At 47.1% G+C, this 16,047-nt stretch overlaps 6 protein-coding genes across 6 annotated transcripts; 2 read left to right on the plus strand and 4 right to left on the minus strand.

The window, feature by feature from the left end:
• Positions 1–331: 331 nt before the first annotated feature.
• N7510_005449 (putative phenol monooxygenase) lies at positions 332–2,535 on the plus strand (the record flags this gene model as incomplete). The annotated part of the gene is made up of 5 exons (XM_056977375.1): positions 332–386; positions 440–663; positions 732–1,509; positions 1,650–2,099; positions 2,150–2,535. The coding sequence occupies 5 exons, from the start codon at positions 332–334 to the stop codon at positions 2,533–2,535; spliced, it is 1,893 nt and encodes a 630-aa protein (XP_056833407.1).
• Positions 2,536–2,656: 121 nt separating this feature from the next.
• N7510_005450 (putative C6 transcription factor) lies at positions 2,657–4,975 on the minus strand (the record flags this gene model as incomplete). Its single annotated transcript, XM_056977376.1, has 6 exons — positions 2,657–3,175; positions 3,227–4,137; positions 4,193–4,620; positions 4,675–4,730; positions 4,798–4,898; positions 4,954–4,975. 6 exons carry the CDS (start codon positions 4,973–4,975, stop codon positions 2,657–2,659), a joined length of 2,037 nt encoding a protein of 678 aa, XP_056833408.1.
• Positions 4,976–6,015: 1,040 nt separating this feature from the next.
• On the minus strand, positions 6,016–7,380 carry N7510_005451 (aromatic ring-hydroxylating oxygenase subunit alpha; the record flags this gene model as incomplete). The annotated part of the gene is made up of 2 exons (XM_056977377.1): positions 6,016–6,502; positions 6,557–7,380. 2 exons carry the CDS (start codon positions 7,378–7,380, stop codon positions 6,016–6,018), a joined length of 1,311 nt encoding a protein of 436 aa, XP_056833409.1.
• Positions 7,381–8,160: 780 nt separating this feature from the next.
• N7510_005452 (uncharacterized protein) lies at positions 8,161–8,937 on the minus strand (the record flags this gene model as incomplete). Its single annotated transcript, XM_056977378.1, has 2 exons — positions 8,161–8,325; positions 8,788–8,937. 2 exons carry the CDS (start codon positions 8,935–8,937, stop codon positions 8,161–8,163), a joined length of 315 nt encoding a protein of 104 aa, XP_056833410.1.
• A 1,211-nt stretch (positions 8,938–10,148) lies between these two features.
• On the plus strand, positions 10,149–12,698 carry N7510_005453 (fungal specific transcription factor domain-containing protein; the record flags this gene model as incomplete). The annotated part of the gene is made up of 4 exons (XM_056977379.1): positions 10,149–10,246; positions 10,307–10,321; positions 10,946–12,173; positions 12,225–12,698. 4 exons carry the CDS (start codon positions 10,149–10,151, stop codon positions 12,696–12,698), a joined length of 1,815 nt encoding a protein of 604 aa, XP_056833411.1.
• Positions 12,699–12,798: 100 nt separating this feature from the next.
• N7510_005454 (NAD(P)/FAD-dependent oxidoreductase) lies at positions 12,799–14,212 on the minus strand (the record flags this gene model as incomplete). Its single annotated transcript, XM_056977380.1, has 2 exons — positions 12,799–13,039; positions 13,110–14,212. The coding sequence occupies 2 exons, from the start codon at positions 14,210–14,212 to the stop codon at positions 12,799–12,801; spliced, it is 1,344 nt and encodes a 447-aa protein (XP_056833412.1).
• Positions 14,213–16,047: the final 1,835 nt, after the last annotated feature.

Here is a 16,047-nt window from a genome sequence, read left to right on the forward strand (position 1 = left end):
TGTAATGTTAACTAGAGCCGCGAACCCCCGCGCTCGGAAATCTGCTCGCAGCAATGAGGGTGGTTGTCTCGGAGTTTGTAGTAAGTGTTCTATGTAATAGTTATAAACTCGAAGCTGATCAATGATTTTGTCATGTTGGTTCTCGTGTAAAAATTGCATGACTGTTGATTACCCAAATCTCACCAATCCGCAGCCCCACTCCGGCCCATTCGGACCTATTTACGCCGGAATTCATGCGCACCCTGCCTAAAGAGACACCGCTACTACAACGGCTGACCCCAGATAGCTCTTTCGAGATATACTCTATTTGGTCGCCTGTGTACCCTCAGCCATGCCCGTGTTCACCGAGTACTCGGCTGCGTCCCGGGAGCTGCGCGTACTCCCTCGTTCGCGCCCCCACTACCGCGTCTGACGCCAAAAATTGCCGCGGGCAATGAAGACAAATTCGAGGTTGTAATTGCAGGTGCTGGTCCGGCTGGTCTGATGCTCGAGCTTCTTTTGTCACGATATGGCCTGGATGACGAAGCGTTGTTATGCGTCGACGCGAAGCCGACGACACTGAAATCGGGCCAGGCCGATGGTCTACAGCCTCGCACCCTGGAGACACTGAAGTCTTTGGGTCTAGCAGATGAGATTCTCTGCGAAGGCTGTCAAATGTGGCAGGTACTGTTCTGCCTTGAATTCTGAGTTTCGGATATTCGCCCAGTATTAACCGCTGAGTTTTCATACAGGTCGCATTTTGGAACCCTTCCGACAACAAGGACAAGATTATCGAACGCACTTCAATTGTGCCTGACGTTGCTGTTCCGGCCCGCTACCCACATGAAGTCACCATCCACCAAGGTCGAATCGAGCGAATTCTGGAAACAGATCTTTTGCGCTACTCAAAACGCGGTGTTCAGCGGAATACGAAGCTCCTTGATGTCAAGATTGATGAGACAGGTGACGCCGAATTCCCAGTGGTTGCTGAAATCGAAACAAATGGTCAAAAGCGTACCGTGCGCACGAAGTATTTGGTTGGTGCCGATGGTGCCCATTCAGTTGTTCGTCGATGTATGGGGCTGAAGCTAGAGGGCGAGTCGAGTGACCATATTTGGGGTGTCGTCGACTTGGTTGTTGACACAGACTTTCCCGATATCCGTCGCCGATGCGCCATTCACTCACCATCCGGCTCTGTGATGATCATCCCTCGTGAACGTATAGCTACCGGGGACTATCTCACGCGGCTTTACGTGCAAGTTCCAGGAGATGTCAAGCCAGACAGTGACTTACAGCCAATTAATGGTACGGGGGCGGCGTCTGTGTCGGATGCAAGGGCTCGTCGTGGCCAAGTCACTGAGAAGACCATCTTTGAAAATGCTGCCGCTGCATTCAAGCCATACTACATCCGCCCCAAGAATGATGGAGCGGTAGATTGGTGGGCAGCTTATCAGATTGGCCAACGAGTAACGAATAAGTTCTCAGTGAAGGATTCGGCTGAGATTAACCGAGTTTTCATTGCTGGTGACGGTATGTTACCCATTGTGAGCTCAATTCGGACAATTGCATACTGACAAAGTCCTCGCCACAGCTTGCCATACCCATAGTCCCAAAGTAAATTAAGAGTCCTGTCAACTGGCCCTGGTGGTCACTAACTGTGATCTAGGCAGGTCAAGGGATGAACGTTTCTATGATGGATTCATACAATCTGGCTTGGAAACTGATCTATTCCATCAATGGTCTAACACCGCATAGTGAAGCTCAACCCGACGACATTCTTGACACATATCACACTGAAAGGCACACCATAGCTCAAGAGCTGATTGAGTTTGACCGTGCATTTTCATCCATGTTCTCGGGCAAAATTGGTGCCTCCGAAGACGGTGCTGGTGGCCTAACGCATGAAGAATTTCTCAAGGTATTCAGTAGAGGCAACGGGTTTACCAGCGGCTGCGGTATTGAGTACCCGGAAAATACGACAGTGAATCGCACGCTGAATGAGGATAACAATCCGATCCATGGCACTGATTATCTGTCTGGTGTTCTGCGACCAGGACGGAGACTGCTCAACGTACGCCTCATTCGACATGCGGACGGCTACCGACGCGATCTTCAGGATGGTGAGTTATAAAAATGGTTATCTTGCTAATGCAAAGCTAATCCAGTCCAGACTTTCCTTCCACCGGCCGTTTCCGCATTCTTTGCCTCACATCTTCAGACCTGCTCGACCCGCAGGGTGTCTCTGCACAGACATTGACACAGCTGTCACAGCTAATCGGTCGCTTTCCGCAATCATTAGTTGAACAGGTAGCCATTCACCCGCGTTTGCCAAAAGAATTCATGTGGAACGACCTTCCATCCGAGCTGAAGTTGCGCTCTGAAATGTCCTTTTACAGCGGTTACGAGATGGACGATGTATACGGAACCTATGGCGTGAAACCGGAGAAAGGAGCTGTGGCAGTCATTCGGCCTGATGGATATGTTGGAGTAGTCGCCGAATTGGCTGATGTGAGACGAGTTGCAGCCTTTCTGGAAAAATGTATTCAAACGATCTAAGGAGAATGTATTTGATATATCTTTCAAGGCATGCACAAAGACTCTCAGCCAAATAACATCGTTAAGTGGGGATTACCGTCCAAGATCCAAAAGAAAAACGATTTGTAATTAACCGTACTAATTAGAGATTCCCATAGTCCCACCATGTGGAAAATCCTTCAAGGTTTGGAACAGTAGACTCCGAGTCTTGGTATTCCAGGCTCTCAAGGTCATCAAACTGAGTAGGATCGGTCCATAACCAAGGGGTATTCGACATCAGGCTGTCGGCAGGTGCAACCAAAACATCTCGAAGCCCCATAGTACTTGGGGAAACAGGGGTGGAAGACACTTTGGGCATGCGTGGTGGTATATGCACGGCCTGGCCGCCATCAGCAGTGTTGACTGTCACTTCTGGTGACATTGCAACAATTATTTCAAGTGTAGAACTGGAGCTCTCCTCTAAGTCCACTCGAGATGCTGTCGGTGCCAGGGAAGGATGTAGTAGACCGCTAGTGGACATTTCTTGAGGGTCCGGGGCAGGATTGACTTCAAGTACATCCCACATCAAAGGTATACTCAGATGTATTTTGCCAGGCGCCCAGTCAAATTCAAGGTTGTCAGAGCCAGAGGCGATGCGTGTCATTTTGTCGAGGGAACGGTCCTTATCTGGTCAGCTCACATCTGTTGTATGTTAAGTGATGTAAAAACATACCAAGCCTGCACATGCAGGAGAAAAAGACACAAAGCTTTTCAAAAATCTGCGACATTTGGTAAAGTCCGCTTTTGATTTATGTTTCAATCTTGGATCCGCAGCACAACAATAGTACAAATGCACTGTCGCTGCAATTGCGGCAGCATGTCCAAAGAAAGGGTCAATCAGTCGGAAATTTTTGTCTGAAACCATATCGATCATTCGAACAATCCAGGTAGCATGTAACAGTACCTGTTCCGAAGATCGTCTCCAAAACGCATTGGGGATGGCGAGATTGGGGTTATGCTGCGACGCGACGATGTAAAGAAAGGGGTGGTTCAATACAGTGAGGATCGAATGGTAGGTAAACTGTAGCTTCAGCCAAGGGGACCAGTAATCCCTCATAATTTCAAGTTCGTTTGTTTCGCGCTCATAAAATTTGACAGACTCGTATCGATGACATAGCGAAAGCTTATTCTCAATTTCTGTCAAGTCAGACAGTACCATGGAGTACATAGAATCGTGTCGCCAAGGTTCCTTGAGTCGATTCTGAGCACAGTCGGCAATATATGCTCGTACCCGACTCCAAACCCAGTTGATGTGAGCTGCCAGATTCCAGATTCCGATGTCGCTTGATGTTGAACACCCAATTTCATCGTTGGGAAAGGGCGGATGCTTTGAGCCCGGTTCCTTAAGCAGCCCATCACTGCATGTTGAAACATAAACTGGGCGCAGAATATCGGTGGGGACACTGAGAAATCCATTTTGCTGACCGTATGTTTGCTCTAGTGATTGAAGGCTCCAGAATAGTCTTCTCTTCCGCTCTGTCATGGGATCTTCGGCTGTATAAGCTGATTCAAAATCAAGCATAGCGGACCGACAGAGCTGAAATGAAAGACCAAGGTAAAATCGACCCAGCTGCATGTTACCGTCTATATAGGTGTCAATATTCGATAGGGTTTCACACATCAATAACACTGTACCTACCAACAAATGAAGAGTAGGAGAGAAGACACAGGCTCTCAATCGTTCCAAGTTCCACTGTCCCATTTGCAACACGAAGCATGATCAGACTTCTTGCACTATCACCGTAGTGTTGTAATCGGTCACGATCTCGCGAGAAGCGCGAAGTGAGAGCCAAAATACTACAAGCAAGCTCCTCAGGAAGATAACTCGTGTCTTCAACATCCTCACGGTCAAAGCACCAAATGGGCTGTCTGTGGCAATATTCAAAGTAGAGATCCAATCCTCTGCTAATAGACGTATGGGGTGGCTGTTGATTTGAACTATCGAGACCGAATCCGAGAGAGAGCATGTCATTAAGGGTGTAACCGGGATCACTACAGGAGGGGTGAGTATTTGCCGAGTATGAAGATTCCGAGACATCCTCGTGTGCATGTTCACCACGGTTTGACCTAACGACCTGTCAGTTGAACCTCCAAGAATCGATGTGGTGGAATAATAAGTACCTTGAACCATTGAGAATGGCGTTTACTTTCTCTTCCAAGGATGCAAGTCTATCTTCCTGTCAAAGATGTCAATACTCAGATAGCAAGGACAGATATGTGGTGTGAAGTATACAGATTGGCCACCCCGCCCTGCTCTGACGGTAGACGTATAATAGCAAGGTTGATTGAGGCGTACACAACTTGAACATGCCGGTTTTTCTGCGGGACAACGAGTTTTCTTTCGCCTAGATAATAGTAGATTAGCACCACTGAAACAAGGGAGGAAGAAGGCTAACTAACCGGCAGTTAAGACAAGCCTCATGAGAGCGAAGTCTACCACGGCTACTTTCTCGCGGCATGATACGATTTTCTCAACAGTTCGTGTAGAGGAAGCCGAGTGAAATTCCCACCAGATGTGTTGTGCCTGTTGACGGAATCGGCCGACTAAGTGGATTTGCCAGCGGTTGCAATCACCTCAGAGGCACTTGGACTTTCAGTAAATCATAGTCAAGAGAGGCCATAATGATTATGGCCCAAGCATGTAGTGTGAACGAAAACAAGGCACGACTGAAAGCTTGTCACTCCACCAGGGAGGGTGTTCATTAATTAATTATGGTGACGATGGTGACATGAGGGAGGAGGGGCGGGGGAAAGGCAGCAATCGCCCCAATCCAAGTCTGGATCCAAAAAGACTAGTTTAGCGACCGAGCAGGGTCTGGTGGCCCAGGTCGACCCTCGCCGGGCCAAAACAACAAAGAACACGTTACTAATCTCTTGATTTTAGTCTATCAGGCGGTCCGTTGCCACGGTCCGTGCTGATGGTTCAAGTGTGGAACGATGTCGCCTTGGTGGAGCAAACTTCAACTTTCACTTAAAGAGGTTAAAAATTCCATGTGGGGATGGTTCAATGCGTGACTTAGAATTTTTTGTCCTGCCCACCAGATGTCTAATATATAATATTCTAATCGGCTGATGCTAACTATCGCCTCAACGGCATTTGGTTCGTATTTGACTTCGAACATGTCATGCGTGGGTTGCTGCATATACAGACGGGTACTTCGGTCGGTGGATTCCCCAAATCCCTATAGAATCTCGGATGAGATATCAGTCTCATCAATCTGTCAACATAGGGTAAAATCCTATTCTTTCAAAGGTCATAAAGCGATTTAATCAGGAGCCAGGTGCTTGTAGGAGGGATTCCGTGTTTCAGAAAATAGGCTTTGTTCAGTTCTTGTGCCACAAAAAGCGGAAAATAACTATTTGCTATATCGCCCAGCAAATCTTGGACTCTAATCATTATGAAAGATTAAAATAAAAATGTCATTGCAGTCTTGATATCATTACCGAGTTGGACAACTGAAATCACTGAACAAGGGCTGCGCCGCTGGCTCCACAAGCCATGCCTCCACAGCAGCCGTCTGACTGACGAGCTACAGTGGCACAGCTGTCAGCGCCCTGGCCTTTAGTGGTCAAGTCTGTATAGAAATCCATATCGTTCTGGCTAGTCGAGGCCTCCCTCGGCAGGGTTTGTTGAGCTGGCCAGATCTGCTGTTGCGCTTCCTCTTCTCTCTTGTAGTGCTCTTGCAAAAGCTCACGGACAGTCTTCTGGAAGTAAAGTGGACCTTTCTCCAGCCTGGGATGTAATTCGCCGTTAACAAAAACACCAATGTTCAAGTTCTTCTGCGTTGCAATACAGAGCTCTTTGTCTTCCGACATGATTCGCTTATACATCCCACTAATTAATTCGAAGTCATCATCGCTTGCGTTCTTATGTCGGTATACTTCGTATTTCATCGCACACTGGTTTTGAGAAGTAGGCGCCCATCTCTGCATGAAAAAGAAGTTTGATCTAAATAAGTCAGCGAGGCTCTGGAAGTTAGGCACAATGGAAAGGAACACTTACGTCACCGTCATTGAGGCATTAGGAAAGTAATAGGTGCTTGCAGTCCTTATCTGGTCTGATCGTGCGTTCGCAAAATGAATAATACTGCCATCCTTGGTATCAACAGCGTAAGAGCTGAGATCTGCGACAGCAGAGATATCGGGATGTGTCGTCGCGCAGTGGTAACATTCATTGTAGTTATCGGCAAGAATCTTCCAGTTGTACTCCCCACTCATCTCCCACGTGTGGTCAAATTTGTAGTCATCGAAGTTGAAGTCCTGGAATCGGGGCTGAAGGTCAATGCCCTTGAAGTCGTCTTTCCAAGAGATCTCAGGCTCTTCTCCTCCATCCAAATTGACCCAAATAAATCCATTGCAATCAATATGAACATGAACAGGCAGCAGTCCATTCTTGCTCTTGTCGAAACCCTCTAGCTCTTGGTAGCCAGGCGCTTTGGCCAGCTTACCGTTGAGTCCGTAGGACCAGCCGTGGTATTTGCAAGAGAAGATCCTGGATGTACCTCCTTCCTCGGTCACCACTGGAAACGCACGGTGTCTGCAGACATTGTGAAATCCGTTGATGTTTCCTTCACGGTCGCGGACAAGAATGAAAGGGTATCCAGCCACATCATAGCGGAGCCAATCTCCGGTGTTGGGAAGTCGCAATTTGTGGGTAGTAAGCATCCATTTTCTGGAGAAGATAGCCCGTCTCTCAAGCTCGTAAATCTCTTCAGATCTGTACCAAGAGGATGGCAAAGCTCTCACGGGCGTATTGGCATCCTTGGTGGGTACAGGTGCTGGACTGCTCTCAAGGCCCAAGTAGCTTTTCAAGATTGATGGAACCATCACGACAAGGAAGACAGGTGTATGTGGAGAGAGATGGGAGTGCTTGGTATTAGAATTGTTTTTGAATATTGAATTCAGGCATTCATGTTGTGATAAGGATGTGCCGTTTATATAGCAGTAAGATACAAAGAACACCTTTGACCTCGATAAGAGCTGGTACTGGCGTTGCCGTGAGAATACTCCATATCAGGTCTATACCGATCACAGGACCGGAATATGATAGCGGCGTTAGTTGCAAGAATAGACACAAACATATCCATGGTCGTTTTCTACAGGGATGAAGGCTCCGGTATACGGTGTTCAGGCGCCGACAAATGAACGCCACCCGGTTTTGATCGGTGTTGCTACCGTCTTACGTCCTGATTGCCCCACTAGGTCAAACCCAATGATGTTTGCTGATCACAATAAGGTTCGGTGCAATTAACCCAATCAGTTCTACATTTCCCTCTAGATGTGCCCCCTGAGGCAAATCAAGGAATGGAAAGCTTTTCGAGTTTTGGATCAGCATCACGACCTTGTTTCAATTAGCTTCATGTTATATCCTTCGTCCAAGATATCCTTGTTTTACATTATTCTATACAGTACCTATCTTGCTTCCGCCAGAAGAATCATCATTCATGTAATATGATCAATCTCGAACTCTCAATCCAACAATTTCATCTCGGCATGAGCCTCACCCCCAAATACTGTGTTTAAAAAGTTCTACAAATTCACATGGAAGAAAATGTGAGGAATGTGATGAAAGGCAGATACGTTTTCAAAAGAATTGTATCGCAATATTCACAATTTATTCTCTCTTGTCACCTCTCTCCAAAGCGTCACCAAGGGACCATCTTTCCCATACACGGGGTCATATTCCGGCATTACAACTGCCCTTATCTCATCCTCCAATGCCTTCATATCTTCCTTGCCTTTGCAAAAGTCGTTACGCCATTTGGGGCATTGCTGTTAATTCCCGCTGGGTTAGCAGAATTTATAGTTAGCTTGGAGGATGATATACTTCTGGATACACTCCAATGTAGCGATAGTCGTCCCGCGCAGTAATTGATCGATGAGACACACCTGCAGGAACGACCACAACATCGCCAACAGTGACATCTATCTCAACACCTCCTGTAGAGGTTTTATGACGTTCACGACCTAAGACTAACCTCGAGCTACCTTGTAAAATGGCTAAAGCTGGTGTCAGTAACTCCGGGCATTTTCATCATCTATTGGACTTTTTGGGTCACCGTAGCATTCATGGCTGTTGGGATGGAAATGTGCTTCCCAGATAGCTCCCCATTCACCCTACAGAGCGCGGTGAGTAACGAAGAAAAGGATTTGATAAATGTCCAAGATGTATGTATTCGTGTAGGGAGAACGAGGAGGTATTGGACCGAACCTATCCTAACTATCCTAACTTACCCGCTTTTCCCAGTGATTTCCCTCGCAGAGAGCTTGAGCTGATTCTCCGGTCACAGGTCGATGAAGTACATTGCGGTACACGAGAGCAGGAAGCGGGTTGTTTGGAACGAATTCGCCTTTGGGGATGTAGTAGGCTTCAGGCTGCACCATATTTTCTTGTGCTATTCCCATATTATTTGGTGAAATCTAGTTCAAAACGATCCTGTCAAGAATACTGGACAAGAGGGAGTAATCAGCTCGACAAGGACTCATGTCATCTGACGTTACTCGGGGGTAACGCCCCACAGTGAGATGTCATAAGCTCCGCTTTGAAACCGATCACATGAGCGGTTTCTTATCGGCTCCACGGATCTCCTTTGTGTGAACATGTATTCATGGATCTCAATACGAAAAGATCTCGTTCCATAATTGCCACTGGTATACGAAATCCGGTTCAATGTCTGCATTTCCTTGCTAGCCGATGGATCGTCCAAGATCGGAGGGTCGTGGCCAACAACGGGAGGATTTTTCCAATCTATATTTTTGGTACCTAGGCTAACATTGCGCATGCTCATATCGATCGGCACATAAAAATTCAATGAAAGATATTAGGTTTCTATACCGATATGTGAGACAGGCATGCTGGGGTGATCCCGAGTAAGACGGAGCTTGAAAATGGTTCCCGGGATTCTAGACCTCGGAGCAGGCACCGATCGCCGGAAGGGCGAAGGAATTTCGGTGGCGGCAAGTCACAAGGAGACAGCCACGTCAATGGAAGGTATACCTCGAATAGGAATCACGTTCCTATGTGGTCGCTGGCCATATTTAAACGAAGAAAAATATTTTCCTTGCTCCGTTCGGTCCATACCTTGTAGCCCTGTGCATATGTCTTGCGCACTGAGGCAAATGCCCATGCATAAAACCGATCATGCACATTCCGTCTATTAAACCTAATGCAACGCATAGAGCCTAGCACCTATTGGGTGCAAGATGCTTGACAACCTGTAGACTAGTAGATGCTTTCCCTGTCGATTATATTCTTCGTCGCGTTGAAGCCTCTTGGAGCAGTGTCCACCTATACCGCTTATTGTGCTCAAGAACAATATTTCATATCGACCTAAAACAAACTAAATGCCTTACCTTCTGTGCAACAGAGTCTTTAACACATATAATTGATTAAACACTTGCATAGATCGTGAACATGCTACGGTATTTCATTGATCCGCTCCGTACCCCTCCATGGGCGGTTGGCTTGTCTCCACCAACCAGAGGCAAGCGAAAATCGGCCGGTGCCACTTTCCATCGGAATTAAAATTGCGTTTTCGATAGCAAATCCATATGTGTGTTGGCTGAAGGAAAACCACTTTCTATCATCGGCCGAAATGAGTGCCTTGAATGACAATTACACAATACACAAAGTCTCTCTTAAACGAACTCGCCAAGCGTGTGGTCCATGTCGGTACGTTCTCTTCTCAATTATGTGAAGATGATGCATTTTCTGGCATGCTTTGCCAGGCTGCCTCTACTGTCAAAAGCTTAGCAGTAACCCTGACTGGTATGTTATAGTCGAAAGAAGGCACGTTGTCCTGGAGAAAAGCCCACATGCACATTGTGTGAGAGATTAGGCCAGCGATGTACATATGGTTCGCAGCCAACATCAGACAGGGCTAGGCACACCAAGCCCCCCTCAAGCGGTGGTCACGAACAATTTCCAATTGAATCGCAAGCGGTAGGCGTTATATCAACCTCCATCAACCAACCCCCATATCTGTTCGAGGAACTGATAATCACTTGCTAGACACACCAGACAAATATACAAGGATCACAGGCATTTCAGCGCATTGAAAAACAATTAGACAACTTGACCCATGTCCTGCAGTATGTTTCATCCTATTGTTTATTTGTTTCCGCATTTGCAACAAGACTGGTATTAACTATACAACTCGCTCATTTTAGACAAAACTTGTCGAGAGCTACGCCATTCATTGGAGGCCCAGCGCAGATTTCACAGTCATCACATCTGTTACCAAGGCATAATAACTCCATTTTTCCTACTGCACCTCCCACTAATTATGGACCAATACTCGGTTCTCCATGTTCAGGCAAAAGCAGTTGGCCTTGGTGAGTGTTTCCCAATCCAAATTTACGTCTGACGAGAAGCTGATACATTTTTAACAAGGCCGTTGCTCTCCGAGGACTTCTTGAAATCAGAAGTAGAGACATACCTTGGATACTTCCATGATCAACCATACTGTGTCTTCTCCAAGAGTTGGCTACTCGCGAATGCAGGCTCGCTACCTCCGGAAATTGCATTTCCACTGGTAGCCCTTACGTCGCGTCTCACACATCGCTCGGATGTTATAAACAACAGGTCAGTCACGAAGTACTGTACTGGAAAGGCATGGGATGTCCTGTCAAAGCAATACAGAGATTCCAAAATGGGGCTTTCTTTTCTACAGGGAACCTTCCTATTAGCTCAGGTTGACTTTGCTGATGGTCGAGCCCAACGGGCATATGCTTCTGTCGCTCTTGGTATTCGAACAATCCAGTCTGCTGGCCTGAACAGGGAGCAGCACGCATTGACCCTGAAGCACTCCGAGGTAGAAGAAACAAGACGCATAACTTGGGCATTCTTCATGCTGGATCGCAGTTACAATGCCTCAAGGAATTATTCTACATGTCTTGCAGACAAACACTTCACTCTCCAGCTTCCGGCGAAAGATACAGAAGAGCCAGATCAGAGACAAGGGTCACCAACAAGCGAAAGATTGCGACTTAGCCCAAGAATGATGGGAGAGAACGCGGATCAGGGCATCCTGACATGCCTCATCAGACTGCACTCTTTATGGGGCAAAGCTACAGAGTATGTTTTCGAACCATTCAGGGAAGACTCATTGCCCCCCTGGCAAACTGGATCAACACTCGGAGTCCTAGAGTCAGAATGGCTAGATTTTGAGACACATTTTCCAGACAAGTATCGCTATATAAATGTGGACTTTAAACGACGTGCTCTCCAAGATCCCCAGTCTCGCGCCTATCTTTCCACGTGGTTAAGCTGCCAATTTCTCCTGCATTCAATTCAGTGCATTCTGCATCATCCATTTTTCACGATGGCAAAACTTCGCAATATGAAAGGAAATCTCTCTGCAACGTTTTTGCAAAAATCGTACGAAAGTTCCCTCCTTCATTCTCGATGGATTGCGCGACTGGCCAAGGAAATGTCCGAGGTTGATTTCCAAGTCTATGACCCATTTCTTGGGTATCTTGCAGCCATAGCAGCCACGATCCAGCTAGAGCACACAGTCAACAAAAAGGCACAAGTTGCTCTGGTGGTAAACGACGAGTTTCGAGTGTTGGTTGATTTCATGACTCGTCTGTCCACACATTGGGGAAGCACGAAGTTCTTGGTGAGTTGACCAGCGTGACAGGAGATATAGTTACTGATATTTCTCATCTAGGTTGGTCGTGTGAACGAAATAGCTGCGCGGCACCGGAATTATGGCTCTCTTTATTATAATCAGGACCGATATTCCGGGGCTCATCCCAGCATGCCCACTACATTGAATATACCACGAATGTCTGACGAGGACGAAGCGCTGCTGTGGGAGATTCTTGATCTCAGTTCGTTTTCTGATCCTGTTGATATGGAAAACCAGGCTTTAAGTCCTTCGTTAGACCAGGATATCGGGTTAAGTGACTCACATCCTGTGGACCAACTACCTATATCAGACGTCCAGGGGATAGACCAGGGCTCCGTTGTTCTTTCTCCCAGTGCAAAACAGCTCCTCGCGCAAATTCCAGAATGTGAAAGCGAATACCCCATGCGAGGTTGGCCGTTTGCTGGTAGAAATGGCTGTGATAATCTTGGAGAGGGGATACCTGGCATTCCTGATTGGATGCTCTTGGATGGTTATTTAGCAGAGAGCTTATGAAGTTGAAATGTTCGTAGATTAGTTTGTGAACATCAGTCAGTGGGCTGAAGGCCATCGGAGTTTCAAACATGGATTCATTATTGTATTCATGGTTTCATCTTTAGATCTTGCTCTGCCTTGCCACAGTTGCTCTTGCAGCGGAGCTGTACGAGTTGCGTTCATGGTTTGTCATCTCTCTTCTTGCCGGACCTCCACGACTTCCGTCTCCCGTGAATATATTTTCCTGGAATTCATTGCGGAACTGTGTAGGGAATTTCCATTTCTCTATAAGATCGGTGGGCAGCGTTCGTTCAAGGCATCCGACAGCGTATTTTCCAATGACAGGCAAGAATTTGAATCCGCTGTTGTTAAAATCGAGGTTAGCCATATCGCTTCATAGGACTTGAATACTCCAGTCTTAATTTCACTTACTGTCCGCTGCCGCCAGTACAAATGAACATATTTTTGTGCTGAGGATGATAGTCCATGATGAAATCTCCGGTCGGGGTGTCGTTGTACCAGCACAGTCCCACTCGCTCAAATCCTCGAGTAACAAGTTCGGGCAGAATATCTTTCAAACCGGCAAGAAGTCGGCGCACGCCATCGGCAGGGATGAAATTGGCTCGCGACGAGACGGCCATGATAGGTGGTGCAGATACACCTGTCTCCGACGAAGTATAACCGTAGCCATGGCACGCAACTTTTAGATATCCCGAAGCCTCATGGGCAGGGAAACAGAAAAAGCCAGTGGAGAAATTGAAGTAGATAGGGAGATCTTTCAGTTTGGCGACTTCACTTGGTGTCAGGCGCAAGTATCCCACAATCTGTCCAGCGGCCAACATTGAATTCCAGGCGGGAATAAGACTGGCACACCAAGCACCGGCGGCAACAATAAACAAGTCCGCGTCAATCTTGTTTCCATTGACAGTTCGGACGGCTCTGATTGTTCCATCTTCTCGTTCCTCGAATTTAGAAACTTGGCCATTCGGACCCGCAATGATTGAAACTCCAGCTGAGATACATCGGGCTGCAAGCTGTGCCACCGCGGCTCCTGCGTCCGCCCAACCAGCCGCGGTGTTGTAAAAACCGTCCCAACCAGGGGCATCCATATTGCCCGTCAACGTAGGGAATGCTTTCCTGGCCTCCGCCCCGCTTCTCAGAGCATGCCACTCCTGGCCCATGTTGGTCAGGACTTGCTTTGTTTTGAGACTATATTCTGCAGCCCGAGGTTGGATCACTTGATCTGGAGTCGCCTCGTGAGAAATCCACACGCAGGGCGCAGAATGGAATGCGTCCTTGTAATCTGGGGAGTCTTTCCACAGGTCGTATGCCTCTTTTGCGATATGAGCGTATGTCACATCTCCATAGTCAAAACGAATAATGCGGGAAATGTCGACACTGGATCCGTCTGGCACAGGCGGCATGGCTCGGTCCAGGACAGTCACTGAGCGATAGCCCTCTTGAGCTAGCTTCAGTGCCGTGGAAAGGCCAAAGGCCCCAGCACCAACGATGACAATTTGCTTGTTCTTGTCCATTTCGTCCCGATAATTGAAGACTGTGGATTAAACAAGATCATAAGGGGAAAGGCATTATAAGTAGTATTTTGCTTCGTAGTCTTGAGTACATCGACCCGCTTTCGCGGCCCGTGGCCGGACATGCAAGGAAGAGGTAGAGGAGTCTTTATCGCCTTCGGGAAAATCTTACGAGAAATCCTCAAGACTAATCTTGATCCTGTAGGCTTTCCACACTGGGATAGGCAAGTATAATAGACCGGTCACGGCAGATCATCGAGGCGGACCGTGAAGACGGACCGTATCACGGTCCGTCCAGATCTGACCCAGTAACCATGTGAGCGGACTCTTGACCGCGGTTGCGGAGGTTATAAACTGCTCAGAGTGACCGGGAAATAGAATAAATGTATGTATGGACGAGAAGGGACGACCAATAAAATATTTAGCAAAAAGAAAGGCAACAAAGGATGCCGAGAACTGATACCTCAGGCAGCAAGGCAGTGCAACACTCCACTCTACGTACTTCTTCTTTTTCTCTGCACACTTCTCTGGGATAGCGATGGTATTATCGCATTTATTGATTGTTGTATGTAATGAATTTATGACGTGATAGCATGCATGGTCGGCCAAAGTCTACGGACATCAACTCCGGCGTAACTCTTTCCTTTGTTCGACTTCCACAAAGGTTTTACTTTCGAATTCTATCCAACCCATTCCCTCTTTTTCCATTTGTAGAATTCTTACTTCGAATTACCTCTCTGTCTCTTGCGCTGGTTCACTCTGAATCAATTTCCGGGTCGGTATGCTGCTGGTGCACCTCTTCCGTTTGTTGTTAGTCGCCGTTGTTGCCTTGGCAGAAACAAAACGACATCTGCGACAGAAGAAAAAAAGAAGACTATTTCCACGTTCAGCGCCAGTTCTACAACAGCCATCGCTACGCACACTATTAAAGTCGGTCCCAAGACGGCGCCTCACCGATATGTACCGCATAATATCACAGCAAACGTTGGGGATATTGTTGTTTTCGAGTTCTACCCAGCGAATCATTCGGTTGTCAAGGCAGACTATCTTGCTCCTTGTGTGCCCGCTAGCGAGGGATTATTTTATTCCGGTGCGTTTAATATATTTGACGAAGATAATGGAAATATTGTTGGTTCAGTGAGTGGTTAAATCGAGTTGGGGAAGGAATCGACAGGCACACGAAGTAGCTAACTGCTGTAAAGATCATTCTAGAATAGACTAAAAAGGATATTTCAAGTCAAGGTTTTGGACATGTACACTCTCTTAAGTCCCTTTTCCTCAACTCGGTGTGTTTCCACATATCCAAGGCGACTGTAATATCGAATATTTTCCGCCATGGCCTCATTTGTGTACAGCCTAATAGATGGGTATCCCACTTCCAAAGCAATCTTCTCAGCATATTTTATCATCCTTCGGCCTAATCCCAATCCTTGCGCGGATGGAGAGACAGCTACGTTGTCCAATAACAACGAGCTCTTTTCTGGAATGAGCACAAGGATTGCTTGTATAACTCTGCCTTGCTCGATAACTGAAACCCGATTTTCCTTGACCAATGCATTATAGTCCTCCAACATCGGCCCTGGAGGTCGCCCTATACGTTCGATATAAGGGGAGTAAGCTTGGCGAATAATCTCCTCGATGGCAGGAACTTCGTTTAACTTGGCTAGCCGAGGTCCAAGGTACATTGTGGGTGGGTTTGCCACTCTTGATCGAACAGATGAATGAACGCGAAATTATTGTCCACGCCTTCTGCACGGGTTTCTTTGTTTGCCGAAAGTAACTTGCTTTGATGAAGCGATGTTTGCGTAATCTTCTGGCCACTGCTTAGAACGAGGTGC

Source organism: Penicillium lagena, assembly GCF_028827675.1.
Source record: "Penicillium lagena strain IBT 129212 chromosome Unknown utg000003l_segment0_segment0, whole genome shotgun sequence".
Lineage (NCBI taxonomy): Eukaryota > Fungi > Ascomycota > Eurotiomycetes > Eurotiales > Aspergillaceae > Penicillium > Penicillium lagena.